This window comes from Geotrypetes seraphini, chromosome 17 (genome assembly GCF_902459505.1).
Source record: "Geotrypetes seraphini chromosome 17, aGeoSer1.1, whole genome shotgun sequence".
Classification (NCBI taxonomy): domain Eukaryota; kingdom Metazoa; phylum Chordata; class Amphibia; order Gymnophiona; family Dermophiidae; genus Geotrypetes; species Geotrypetes seraphini.
Genome location: NC_047100.1, coordinates 51141837 through 51156390, shown reverse-complemented (window position 1 = coordinate 51156390; position 14554 = coordinate 51141837). Strand labels below are relative to the sequence as shown.

Here is a 14554-nt window from a genome sequence, read left to right as displayed (position 1 = left end):
GTGATTTCAAAGGTATTTCAAAGTGAACAGCAATGGCGACAATAAGGCACCCTGAGTCATTCCATATTTAAGTAGTTTGGGCATACACATGTCAGACCCTAATAGCACACTCTGTGATCTTTGGTTCAGGAAGGGAGCCAGCATAGTGAACATCTACCTTATTCATAGTTTTACAGGGTTCTGTACTTTTTTCTTTAAATTTTCACTCGGGCGAGTCAAAAAACATCTTGGATAGGAGGAGTTTGACAGTTATAAAATCAAAGCATAATTATCTAGGGGCCAGAGGCCCTTTCTACCTGCATGTGGTGACTGAAGATCGCTGCGGGTAGATTGTTGCTGGAGGCGGGACCAGTGGAGGTATGGTTTAGAGAATGACACGGGGAAAAAATCTGTCCCCGTCACTGCACCGTCCCCGGCCCACCATCCTCTGTACCGCCCCATCACCGCCGTTCCCTTCACCGCCCCGTCACCGTCACCGCCATCCCTTTCACCGCCCCGTCACCGCCACTGCCATCCCATTCACCGTCCCCGTCTAGCACCCATCTTCTTCCCTCCGCTCCCCCATAGTCTGGCATCTGTCTTCTTCCCTTCCAGCGTCTTCTCTCCACTCTGCCTTCCACATTTCCTTTCAGGGTCTGTTCCTCTCTACCCTCTTTCAATGTCTGTTCTATTCCTTTCCACCACCACCCTTCCCCTCCCTCCTTTACCATCTGTTCCTTTCTACCACCCTTCTTTCATATCTTCTATCAGTCCCCCCACCATCACTAGCAGTCTCTCTTCTCCCTTACCATGAGCAAATAGAACTTCTGAAAATTGTATTGCTGAGGCATTATTTCTAGTATGCCTTTTTTTCCAGATGGATAATGACATCAATTTTATAATTCTTACTGTCTGCTCTGATTTCATTCACAATTTGGTTTGTGTTTTGTACCTGAGGATTCCATGAGGCATTTAACCTTTTCCTGTCTCTTCTGTGATTTCAAGTTGATTCCTTCAATAATGGAGTCTCAAGGCAGTAGCAGTTTTCTATTTTGGGCTCTTTTGACATTGTTTAAGGGATTTCTTGTACATTTGGTGCTGGTCTTCTTTGATGAGGTCACTTCAGAATCTATTTCCAAGGAAGAAAAACTTTTTCCCTTTCACCCCCTCCTTCCTTGTGTGAGCCGGAACATGCGGTCCCCACAAGCAAGTAATTTTATATCATTTTCATTCTCATTCATAGAAATTAAAGTCTAGATAATGCCAGTCACATAACATGATTTTACAAAAATAATTCCCTGCACAGTCAAGCCTGCAAGGATCACTAGATGTCTTTCAGCAGCTCCCCTCCCTCCCCCTCCCCCTTACCTTTGTGGCCATGTCAAAATGATCTACCAACAATAAAATTTTAAAAACACAAAGCACGCTGTACGCAGAGAAAATGTTAATTATCATTTATATTCCTCGGGTTTTCAAAGAGGTCAAGGCAGATGACTTTATGCAATGTCACCTCAGTAACAACTATACAAAAATAGACAAATATTCCCCCTCCTTTTTTACTAAACTGCGATAGCGGTTTTTAGCGCAGGGAGCTGCGCTGAATGCCCCATGCTGCTCTCGACGCTCATAGGCTCCCTGCGCTAAAAACCGCTATTGCGTTTTAGTAAAAGGGGGCCATAGTGCAAAATATAGACAGCAGATATAAATTCTCAAAACGGACACATTTTGATCACTAAGTTGAAAATAAAATCATTTTTCCTACCTTTTTGTCTGGTGATTTCATGAGTCTCTGGTCCTTCTTCTGGTCCTTCTTCTTTCTTCTCCTGCCCCCCTCTTTCTTTCTCTCTCCCCCTGGCTCCCCTCTTTATTTCTGCCTTTCTTTCTCTCTCCCACTGGCCCCCCTCTTTATTTCTGCCTTTCTTTTTCTCTCCCCCTGGCCTCCCTCTTTATTTCTCTCTCCCCCTGGCCCTCTTTCTTTCTGCCTTTCTTTCTCTCCCTCTTGACCCCCTCTTTATTTCTGCCTTTCTTTCTCTCTCCCCCTGACCCCTCTTTATTTCTGCCTTTCTTTCTCTCTTCCCCTGGCCTCCCTCTTTATTTCTCTCTCCCCTTGGCCCTCCTCTTTCTTTCTGCCTTTCATTCTCTCCCACTTGACCCCCTCTTTATTTCTGCCTTTCTTTCTCTCTCCCCTTGGTCCCCCTCTTTCTTTCTGCCTTTCTTTTTCTCTCCCCCTGGCCCCCCCTCTTTATTTTTTCCTTTCTTTCTCTCTCCCCCTAGCCCCCACAAAGCCATTGTGCCAATTTCTCCACTTCCACGATTCTTTCCCTACCCTCACCAGCAGCCGATTTCTCCCTGCTCCTTCCCCGATGTCCTGATCTTCATCGGGCAGCAGCAGCATTCACAATTCACTGCTGTTGCCCGCTTCAGGCCTTCCTCTCTGTCGGGTCCTGTCTTCATGAAAACAGGAAGTAGGCAGGACCCGGCAGAGAACAAGGCCTGAAGCCTGCAACAGCAGCGAATTGTAAATGCTGCTGCTGCCCGAAGAATGTAATGGAGCACCGAGGCAGACCGCTTCTCCCCCCTCCCAGCCGAACCCCCACTGACCCTCCTATCTCCCCCCCGTGAACCTTTCCGACCCTCCCAGCGAGAGCAGCAAACCTTCTTCGCGGCTTTCTCCTCCCTCTGCCGCGTCACTGATGACGTCAGAGGGACATCACTGATGATGCGGCAGAGGGAGGAGAAAGCCGACGCTACTGGAGGGAGGTTTGCTGCTTTCGCTGGGAGGGTTGGAAAGGTTCACTTGGGGGGGAGAGATAGGAGGGTCAGCGGGGGTTCGGCTGGGAGGGGGGAGAAGCGGTCTGCCTCGGTGCTCCAAGGCCTGGCGCCATTACCTTTTTCGCCCCTCCCGCCCCCCCCCTTGGTACGCTACTGCTCTCCAGCTCTCCTTAGTTTGCCGGTTTTCTTTTTCGGTGACCGGCACGCTTTCAAAAAGCCGCGCATGCGCGGCTGCTCAAAGTTCAATCTTCTGCTCTGCTGCAACTTCCTGTTTCCGATTGGGTCAGAGCAGAAGATTGAATACTGAGCGTGTGCGCGGCTCTTTTGAAAGCGTTCCGGTCGCCGAAAAAGAAAGCCGGCAAACTAAGGTGAGGTGGAGAGAGGAAGCTGGTTAAACGATCGAGCCGGCGTGCGAGTGGGGCTGCGGGGACCGCACAATCCTTTATGCCTCACTGCGGTGACAAGACCATTCACCGCTCCACGGGGCGGTGATGGCCTTGTCCCCGTCCCCGCAGAGGCTGCTAATTTTCATTCCCCGTTTTTGGCGGGTTACCCGCGGCTAAATGCAGTAGCCGCGGGTAAACTGCCACCGTGTCATTCTCTAGTATGGTTGATCACTGCTGGTAGTTGCCTAGGATGGGGCGGCGTCTGCTCTCTCATTGGGGAGGAGCTGGTGGTATCTCCGGATCCGTGGAGTGGGACCGTGCCGTGGACTCCTCCTCCTGGTTGTCTGATGGAGGCAGAGTGCTGCATTCTTCGGGAGCTATCCATGAGCATCCGCCACCCACCGAGAGCAGTGCGGCCCGGCGCTGGATTGTTCTATCTCTGTGCATCTTCTGCCTGGAAGCGATGAGTCAGGGCTGCAGTAGCTGGAAAGCCCGAGGATCTCCAAGGCGCCAACAGCAGGCCAGAAGCTGGTACAGGCAAGGGCACAGGCACGGAAAGTGCATGGTGAACTCAACAGGGTGCATGAAACACATCAAGCCCACAAACGTGCGAGCCTCCTCCACAGTTGCCAAGGTCACCGAGGTTCCGTTTCTCCAGACTCACAACTTAGCTGGGAAAACCAGGGCAAACTGAACACCTTTGTTGTGGAGCTTGGTGCAAAAAGTCGACATCAGTTTACGTTGTGCCACAACGCGCACCGAGTAGCCATTAAATACGAGTACCTTTGCCCCCCTGGGCTCCCACTTTGTGAAAGGCCTTAAGGATCGCCTCCTTACCACTCCAGCTGCAATAACGCACTATGGCTGTGCGTACCTGCCTGCCATCCGCCACTCTGGGGCCAATACGATGGGCTCTCTTACACTCAAATTGCAGGCCCGAACCAGACAGGCCCAGTTGCTAAAGATCAGCAACCAGGTGCTAAAGATCCGGTACAGATCGCCAGTCTCAGGAAAGCCAACAAGCTGGAGGTTGTTACGCTGGCTACGGTTCTCGATCTCTTATCTTGTTTCTGGAGTGCGGTCACCTGCGCCTCCAGGGCAGCGCACGTGTCCTCCTGGCCCGATATGTGCTGCTCCACTTCAGCGATCCTCTGATTCTGGGCATCAAATTTCTCATGAACTTCCTCCACCGCCGATTGGAGTTTGTTGAGGCGGTCCGCAAGAGCTGCCGTCACCGAGCGGGTGATCTCTTGGATCCAGTCACCCGCAGGAATAGTAAACGAAGCGGATTCCGCCGCCATCTTAGCTGCGGGTGAGTGTGGCTTGTCTCGGAATGGTTTCATGTCTCTGTTGGGCATGCCAAAGTGCTTGTTGCTGCCCGACTGCAGCAATGTCGGAGCGGGCCACGTAGCACTGCTCTCTGGGTAAGAGTGAAGAGAAATAGCGGAGAAAAATAGCAGAATTTGGCAGGGTCGGGACAGAGCTCTCCTCTCCTGCGTCTGCTCAGGAAGGCTGCATCACGTTACCCCCCTTTTTGTTTACTACTGTAGTCTCCTATTTTGTTATTGCTGCCAGGTTATTGTTGCTAGGGAATCAATTTGTCTATGCTGTTAGTTTTTTAATTGCTTACTACTTCAGGCTTATTACTTTGTTATTGCTGCTAGTCCATCAACTGTTTAATGTTATTAGTTTATTAACCTGTTACTGCTGTTGGTTTATTAACTGCTATTGCTGCTAGTCTCTTAATTTATTTTTGATGCTAGTTTACTAATTTGCGCCATTGCTACTTTATTAATTGTTGTTAGCTCATTAGTTTATTTGTGTTGCTAACTTTTAATTGTTTATTGCTGCTGATGTGCTATTTTGTCATTTTTACTAGTTTATCAATTGCTCTATGCTGCTTTTTTATTCTTTTGTTGATAAATTTAGCTGCTGCTGGTCCTATTTGCACCGGATTTGGTACAAGAGTGGGCCTCTTCCATTCTTATGAAGTTAAATGCCACCAAAACCAAACTTTTGTGGTTTGGTCCTACTCCACTTAATTTACCCTCATCCATTAGATTAAATTTGGCCAATTTGTTAAAGATAGAATTCTCATCCAGAATTCTTGGATTTAACATAAGAAGCGCCATCTCCGGATCAGACCTTCGGTCCATCAAGTCCGGCGATCCGCACACTCGGAGGCCCTGCCAGGTATACACCTGGCTTATTTTATAGCCAACCATTTCTTTATATGCCTCTCTCAAGGAGATATGCATCTAGTTTGCTTTTGAAGCCTGGGACTGTCGATTCCGCAATAATCTCCCCTGGGAGAGTATTCCAGATGTCAACCACTCTCTGTGTGAAGCAGAACTTCCTGATATTAGTCCTGAACTTGCCCCCCCCCCTTAGCTTCATTTCATGTCCTCTTGTCCGTGTCAAATTGGACAATGTAAATAATCTTCTCTGCTCTATTTTGTCGATTCCTTTCAGTATTTTGAAGGTCTCGATCATATCCCCACGCAGTCTCCTTTTCTCAAGGGAGAACAATCCCAGTGTTTTAAGTCGATCCTCATATTCCAGTTTCTCCATACCCTTCACTAGTTTAGTTGCTCGTCTCTGCACCCTCTCCAGCAGTTTTATATCCTTCTTTAGGTAGGGAGACTAATGTTGGACGCAGTATTCCAAGTGGGGTCTGACCATTGCCCTATAAAGCGGCATTATAACTTTCTCCGATCTACTCGAGATTCCTTTCTTTATCATGCCCAACATTCTATTTGCCTTATTTGCCGCTGCCGCGCATTGTGCCGACGGCTTCAGGGTCCTATCTATCAGAACACCCAGATCCCTTTCTTGTTCACTTTTTCCCAGAGTTGCACCTGACATTCTGTACTCGTATTCCTTATTTTTACTGCCTAAATGCATTACCTTGCATTTCTCCACGTTGAACTTCATCTGCCATTTCTCCGCCCATTTTTCTAACCGACACAAATCGCTCTGGAGTTCCTCACTGTCCTCCTGCGATCTGATTGCCCGGCAGAGTTTTGTGTCGTCTGCAAACTTGATGATCTCACTAGATGTTCCGTTTTCCAGGTCATTGATATAAATATTAAAAAGGATCGGCCCAAGTACCGAGCCCTGGGGTACACCACTAGTCACTTTCTCCCACTTTATTCTAGATTCTACTCTTTCTATGACTAATCAAATTAACAATATTTCCAAAAAGTGTTTTTTGAGCCTACGGATGTTAAGGATGTTTCTTTCATCAGCATATTTGGATTATGCTAATTCTCTTTACATTGGTCTAATCAAATGTAACATGAAGAGATTACAGTTTATCCAGAACACGGCTGCCAAACTGATTTTTGGTAAAAAGAAATTTGATCATGCTACACCGTTGTTTAAGATATTGCATTGGCTTCTGATGTATTGGAGAGTTCAGCTTAAGTGAGCTACTGTTGTTTATAAGAGTTTATACAGTGTTTTTTCCCTGTTAATTCCTCTCTCTTTTAACTCACATCATTTTCAGTCTACTAGGAATATACACAAATTTAAACTGAAATTTCCTTCTGTTAGAGGAATTCTAACTCTGGGTAAACTTTCACACTCTTTGGCATACTCTATGGTGAAGGTGTGGAATGATCTTCCTTCGGTTTCCAGACAACTCCTAATGTACTCTTAAGGGCTCCTTTTACAAAGCCACGCTAGGGACTTAACGCACGGAATAGCGCGCACTAAATTGCCGCGTGCACTGGCCGCTACCGCCTCCTTTTGAGAAAGCAGTAGATTTTCAGCTAGTGCGAGCTAATCCAGTGCGTGCGATAAAACTGATAGTGCGGCTTTGTAAAAGGAGCCCTAAATGTCCTCACAACTCATATGTAATCTGCCTTGAACCACAAGGTAATGGAGGAATAGATATCACTAATGTAATGTAATATAATGTAACTTCGTTATCATTGATTCATTTTAGAAAAATATTAAAAACATTTGTTTGAGAAATTTTTAACTGAAACAGGGCTCCTTTTTCTCTAATCATTTGAGGATTATTATCCTCATTCCTTTTTCTATTGTCTTATTAATGTACTATTAATTTACAATTTGTTCGAGTCTCTTTGGGGAATGACCCAGTATATAAGACTGAAGATTAGATTAGATTAGAAAAGCTAATCTAGCCATACTCTAGTTAGTGTAATAAAAAAGATATTGAAAGGTCACTTGGATACACAAAGTCAGAGGCGTGAAGAAAGCACAAGAGTTTTATTCACAGCATGCCGGGACTCTAGTGCAGTTAATAGCCTGCCTACTAGAGTGTCAGAAACAGGAAATACATGGACTTTTATGCCCTTTTCGCAAACTAATATATGCAAAAACTACAATTTTCATTTGTTACTTCTATAACTTTCTACAATTATTATTGGTCCTAAGCCAGCACTTATGATAGGTTCAGGGGTACAACTTATAGTCCTATAGGAAACTAGCTCATTTCTCTGCTTATCTAAATCTTACCGGTCTAAATGTTACATGTACAGAAGGGCAGGGCACATCATGGCTCAAACTCTTATCTATTCAGCTTACAATGTGGTAAGGCAGGGACATACATTTCAGGCAGATGCAGTCAATAGATTATACACTGTTTTCAGCTATGTAGGCCAGAGCAATATTTTAAACAACAGTTTCATGACCCTACAGTATCACCTGATTTCTTTTTGTTTTGTTTTATTTTTACATATTATCTTTGAGTGGACCAACATGGCTGCCACACCATTTCTCTAAATTAAATAGGAAGGGGCACATTCTATAAGAAGTACCTAAGTTAGGTGCATATCTGAATTAATAAAAAATTATTTGGACGATAGGCACCTATCTTCTTAGGTGTGATTCTACAAAAGACAGGCATCTATTGCATGGTGCCTAACAGTAAAGTAGGCATGTTTAGGGGTGGAGAATAACTTAGGCGCCACTAAGCACGATTCTGTAATGGGTGCCTAAGTGTGATTGACATGTGATAGGCTCCCATTACAGCATAAGAACACCACTGGCAGCTTTTGTCACTGAAGCCTTACTAGGTCTAATGAAAAACTGCTTAGTCGTTTGAGGACAATCTCATGGAACACTTTGCTGCCCAGTACAGAAGGATGGCTTAGCATCTGAATACATCTTGATATCTGCTGGCTGAGTGATAGGAAAAGAAGAGAAGGTATAGAATCAAAAGCTCACCATTGGAATTGTACCCTCTGCACTGCCTCATGGGATTTCCATGTCTAATATCCTGCCGCCTGCTCCGTCTTTCAGAGAGAAGGTAAGAAAGAGAGACACGAAGAGGGAAATAGTTAAAACAATTGCCTAAACTGAAACCTCTCTCAGTACTAACCCTACTACATTTAGCATCAGTGTACTACATAAGTATGAAAACCACCAGGCGATGCACTTTACCTGTTACTTTTAATGCCATGATTTATATGTATAACCATGCTAAAAAGCCTAGACCAGACTGAATGCAGCCATTTTAACAGAATCATGCTTGGCAGTATCCCTTGAAGTTTGCATTAACTGATCCAGAGTAATATGGGGATCTGATGGGAGAAGGAGGGGAAGCTGTCAAAGTGAGGCTTTCCCTGGAAATCAAAACCCTACCCTCAATTCAACATCCCCTCAACCTTTGCTGCAGTCCTCACTCTCAGTGCAGGCACAAAAGCCATATTCAATACTGGAGCAGGGAAGAAAAAATATATAGCTAGATCCTGCTCCTTCCTTGGCCTGTGCTCTGAGTTCAGCTTAAGTGAGCTACTGTTGTTTATAAGATTTGACTTAATATACTCTTTAGTATACGGGCCATGGGGCCAAGAAAGGGGATGGGACTTGATAATACTGCCTTTCTGTGGCTACAATCAAAGCGGTTTACATATTAAAGATAGGTATTTTAACAGTATTAAAACAGTTTATATAATAAAATTAAATAACATACAACAATTTACAACAAAAATTTAAAACACAAAATGATAACATACAACAATTTACAACTACAATTTAAAACACAAAACAATAACATCAATATATATACATACACACATATATACGAGGGTTGATTCTTAAGTCATGGCAACTATTTTTTTCTCTCGAAAATGCACCAACACTGGAAAGTATGTGACATGTACTTCTTAATGTTGCCACCAGATGAGAAATGAGTGTAGTGGTCTCTGGTAGCGGAGAAACAAAACACATGACATTTGAAATCATCATTTTATTATTACATTACATTAGTGATTTCTATTCCACCATATGAGCAACAAAGTACAAGCACAAACTTCCTTCAAAGTAGTCTCCCAGGTGGTCTTATATATCATCCATTTCACGAGGGACACACTGTGAATGCATAGTATTACAAGTCATTTCTGCAGTATAGGACTGCAGAAATGTTGCACAATGCCATAATCCTACATGACAACACTATAGCTCACACAGCAGACAGTGGTTTACAGCATTGAGTATGGGAGACTACTTTGAAGGCTGCTAACAGTTACACATACTCACTTTCAAGCCGATTGTGTGCTTGGTTCAGTGAAACAGCTAATGCTTATTACTTGCTTGTTAATAAAACGATGATTTCAAATATCATGTTTTCTTTTGCTTTTTCCCTATCAGAGACCACTGTACTCATCTCTAATCTGGTAGCAACATTAAGAAGTACATATCACACACTTTTAAACATATATATTAGATTTCCAGTGTTGGCGCATTTTCGAGAGCAAAAAAATAGTTGCCATGACTTATGAAGCAACCCTCACGTATATCATTCCAGAAACATAATTCTTCATTAAAAAAATGAAAAAGATCAATGCCTGATACAAAACTTTGTTAAACAGCTAATCTTCAAAGCTTTCCAATGGACAAAAATCTGGAATACTTCTAGAACAGCCAAGGATTCTGAGGTTTCCTAAAGAACGAGTATCTAGGAATGGTCTGTAATTCGCATGACAGGGAGTTCCACTGAAAAGGCCCAGCATAGCCAAAGGCTCTTTCCTAGGAGTTATCACTTGCACCATGCTCAATGAAAGCAACCAAATTAAGTTTTAAGAACATAAGAATTGCCGCTGCTGGGTCAGACCAGTGGTCTATCATGTCAAGTAGTCCGCTCATACAGTGGCCCTTAGGTCAAAGACCAGTGCCCTAACTGAGACTAGGCTTACCTGCGTACGCTCTGGTAGAGAGAACGAGAGGGCACACTCTAAAGCAAAAAGGGGATAGATTCCATACAAACATAAGGAAGTTCTTCTTCACCCAGAGAATGGTAGAAAATTGGAACGCTCTTCCGGAGGCTGTTATAGGGGAAAACACCCTCCAGGGATTCAAGACAAAGTTAGACAAGTTCCTGCTGACAGGAACGCTCTTCTCTGGACCCTTTCAAGTAATACTGTGTCTTTCTTTATGTATGGCGACCAATGCTGGACGCAGTATTCCAGGTGAGGGTGTACCATGGCCCGGTATAGCGGCATTATAACCTTCTCCGATCTATTCTTAATCATTCCTAGCATTCTGTTTGCCCTTTTCATCGCCGCCGCACATTGCGCGGATGGCTTCCTTGACTTGGCAACCAGTACTCTCAAGTCTCTTTCCTGGGGGGGGGGGGGGTGTCTCTCCAAGTCCTGCACCAGACATCCTGTATTCGTGTATAAGATTTTTGTTATGTTTATCCATGTTAAACATTTATCCATGTTAAACCTCATTTGCCATGTCAGTGCCCATTTCTCGAGCGTTTTTATGTCACACTGCATATCTTCACAGTCCTCCTGCGTCTTCACTACCCTGAATAACTTTGTATCGTCTGCAAATTTAATCACCTCACTCATTGTACCAATTTCCAGGTCATTTAAAAATATTTTGAAGAGCACAGGTCCAAGCACCGAACCCTGCGGCACTCCACTCGTGCCGCTTTTCCAGTCCGAGTATTGTCCATTTACCCCACCTCTCTGATTCCTATCCGCCACTCAGTTTTTAATCCCCGTGAGTATTTCACCCTCAATTCCATGGCTCGCAATTTTTTGAAGTAGTCGTTCATGCGGAACCTTATAGAACGCCTTCTGAAAATTCCAGATATACGATGCTGACCGGGTCACCCTTGTCTATCTGCATGTTTACTCCCTCAAAGAAGTTCGTCAAGCAAGATCTTCCTTTGCTGAAGCTGTGTTGGCTGGTCCTTATCAGATTGTGTCTGTCAATATGATCAATGATGCAGTCCTTTTCAGTACCTCTACCATCTTTCCTGGTACCGAGGTCAAACTCACCGGTCTATAGTTTCCCGGATTTCCCCTCGAACCTTTCTTGACGATTGGTGTAACATTTGTCACTTTCCAGTCTTCCGGAATCCTTCCTGATTTGATCGACAGATTGGCTATTAGTTGAAGCAGTTCAGCTATAGCCCCTTTCAGTTCCTTGATTATACTCAGATAGATGCCATCTGGTCCCGGGGATTTATCATTTTTAAGCCTATCAAGTTTCAAGTTTAATAGTTTTTTTGATTAATCGCTTATTCGTATTTCTAAGCGATGAAATATTAAAATTAAAATATTTGGGAGACAATACAATACATAACTATATATAACGTCCTGTGGGATAGATAGACTAACTTAACAAACTCATAAACACAAGGAAAGGAGGGAGGTGAAATACATAATCATTATAGAAAAGTAGGACAATCAAGGAAAATACAAAAGGGAAGCAAATAAAAGCCTTAGTATGATACAGTAGAAAAAATAATTCAACCTGCGAACTGCTTAGTTAATTATCAAAGGCATCTCTAAAGAGAAAAGTTTTTCATTCTTTTTTTTAATTATTATTTATTTATTTATATTTTTCACAAATTGTTTAACAACAATCTAAAGAAATTAATAATTGAAAAAGAAAATAATTACATTAAATTATATATATAATTCCACATATGTGACTAATCAGAGTCCACATACTGAGGAGAGAGTCCATCACCTCCAAGGGAAGTTGGAGCTAAAAGAAAAACTCATACAAATTACAGAGTGCGGTTGGATTTAATCATTTGCCTGGGTGAAGGACTCCATGGGAGGATCTGGGGCTCTAGACGCAGTCTTACCCTCTAGGAAAAAATTTAATTGGTCAGGGTCATAAAATATATATCTAACATTCTGATAGGTAAGACAGCATTTACAGGGGAAACGTAACTGAAAAGTTGCTCCCATAGTCAAAGTTAACTGACGATAGGCCAGGAATTTCTTCCGTCTGGCTTGCGTCAATTTTGATACATCAGGAAATATTGAAACTTTGGAACCGTGAAATTCTGCATTCTCAGTCCTATAAAATAAATGGAGAACTGCCTCTTTATCCTGAAGGAAAACAAAGGTTACCAATAAAGTTGCTCTAACAATTATTTCTTCTTGAATTGATGTTTCCAGCATACCAGTGAGATCCAAGTCTCCTGATACAGTCCCTTTGCTTTTATCTTCTTTGGGAATGTTCAAATAGTATAACTTTTGGAGCGGTGGCATATTATTTTCAGGGAATTTCAACACTGATTGTAAGAAGGAATTAAATAAGTCTCTTAGAGTTTGAAATTTGGATACCGGAAAATTCAGCAATCTAAGATTTAAATTTCTATTTGCATTTTCTAAGTTTTCCATTTTTCTGACCAATAAAAACTTTTCCTTCAAATGTAAATTCATGGAAGCCTTAATTTCTGAGACTGATTTTTCCAAGTTATCCATTCTATTGGACTGCTTTTGGAGTTTCTCTTCCAAAGTTTTTACTTGTAAGTTAGTATTCTGTATTGAAGAAAAAAGTTGAGGATCTACCATATGAAAAACGGCTTGACAAATTACAGCTATACTCGCTCGAGGAGCGCAGAGAGAGGGGAGACATGATCGAGACGTTCAAGTATCTTACGGGCCGCATCGAGGCGGAGGAAGATATCTTCTTTTTCAAGGGTCCCACGACAACAAGAGGGCATCCGTTGAAAATCAGGGGCGGGAAACTACGAGGTGACACCAGGAAATTATTTTTCACTGAAAGAGTGGTTGATCGCTGGAATAGTCTTCCACTACAGGTGATTGAGGCCAGCAGCGTGCCTGATTTTAAGGCAAAATGGGATCGGCACATGGGATCTATTCACAGGGCAAAGGTAGGGGAGGGACATTAAGGTGGGCAGACTGGATGGGCCGTGGGCCCTTATCTGCCGTCTATTTCTATGTTTCTATGTTTCTATGTTACCTTGTGTATTGAATCAAGTCCACTCCAGATTGCTTCCATGTCGATGACTTTGGGTCTTACTAAAGGAGGAGGCAAGGATATTCCGGGGATTACCCCAATAACTCGCTGCTCTTCCATCCCTGCTTCCTCGCAGGTAACTTCTCCTTCATTCTCCATTGTCGACTGCAAAGGAGTTGGCAAGCCGTGGAATACTTCCGGGGTCAGGGGTGAGTTCAGCAGCGTCAACGGAGAACTCGTCTCTGGCACCTCCTGCACTGCTGACGGCATCCCCGACATCCTCCCGGGACGCGGAGGAGCTCCAGGACCCATAGGGCTAAGCGAAACCTCGCTCTCCAAGACCCAGGTCTGCCCACCTCAGTCAGCGGATATACCCGATCCAGCTGGTGTGGCATACGCTGTAATTGCAACCTGTCTCACCATTGAAGTAGCAGATGAGGCTGGAAGAACGCCTCTCTGTTTGCCTCTGCACTTAGGCATAGTTAAGGTAAGATAATTTTAATTGAAATAGAAATTGCCAAAACAGAGCAGGAGCAGCTTTCAAGGGTGACTCACTCCGTCGCCATCTTGGACTCTCTCAGACAAGCATCCAAGAGAAAAGTTTTTAAATTACTTTTGAATTTCTCCAGATTGCGCTCTTCCCTTAACTTAATGTTCCAAGTTTGAGGTGCGGTAACAGAAAAAATAAATTGCCGTCTTGTATTAATTACCTTAAGAGATGGAATTGTTAATAGATTCTATTCATTGGATCTCAATGTTCTATTTGGAGAATAAGGTATTAATAGTTTATAAATGAATGCTGGAGTTTTATTAAAGAGGGATTTGAAAGTGAGCATGCATAATTTGTATGTTATCCGGTAGGTAACAGGAAGCCAGTGCGCATTCTTTAGAAGGGGGGTTACATGATCAAACTTCCTAGTTTTTGTTATAAGTTTAATGGAAGCATTTTGAATGATCTGTAGACATTTTATTTCTTTCAGAGAGATTCCCTTAAAAATCTGCCTGCATATACCTCTTCTAGACTGATAGTCAACCCTTTCAGTTTCCCGTCTTCATTTCCTGAGTATAACCTGTCGGCTTCCGGTATGTTGTGTATATCCTCTTCGGTAAATACAGATGTAAAAAATGTGTTCAGTTTGCCGGCAATGGCTTTGTCCTCCTTTAGCACTCCCTTTATTCCATGGTCATCCAATGGCCCCACCGCTTCCTTC

General features: G+C 43.5%; 1 protein-coding gene across 4 annotated transcripts in view; it reads right to left on the bottom strand.

The window, feature by feature from the left end:
* Positions 1-14554, bottom strand: part of SEMA3F (semaphorin 3F) — a 917803-nt gene that overhangs the window by 34242 nt on the left and 869007 nt on the right. For all 4 annotated transcript variants that reach the window (XM_033925950.1, XM_033925947.1, XM_033925948.1 and 1 more), the window contains one exon: positions 8334-8401. In XM_033925950.1, the coding sequence (XP_033781841.1) occupies positions 8334-8401 (68 nt within the window). The remainder of the gene's footprint in view (positions 1-8333; positions 8402-14554) is intronic.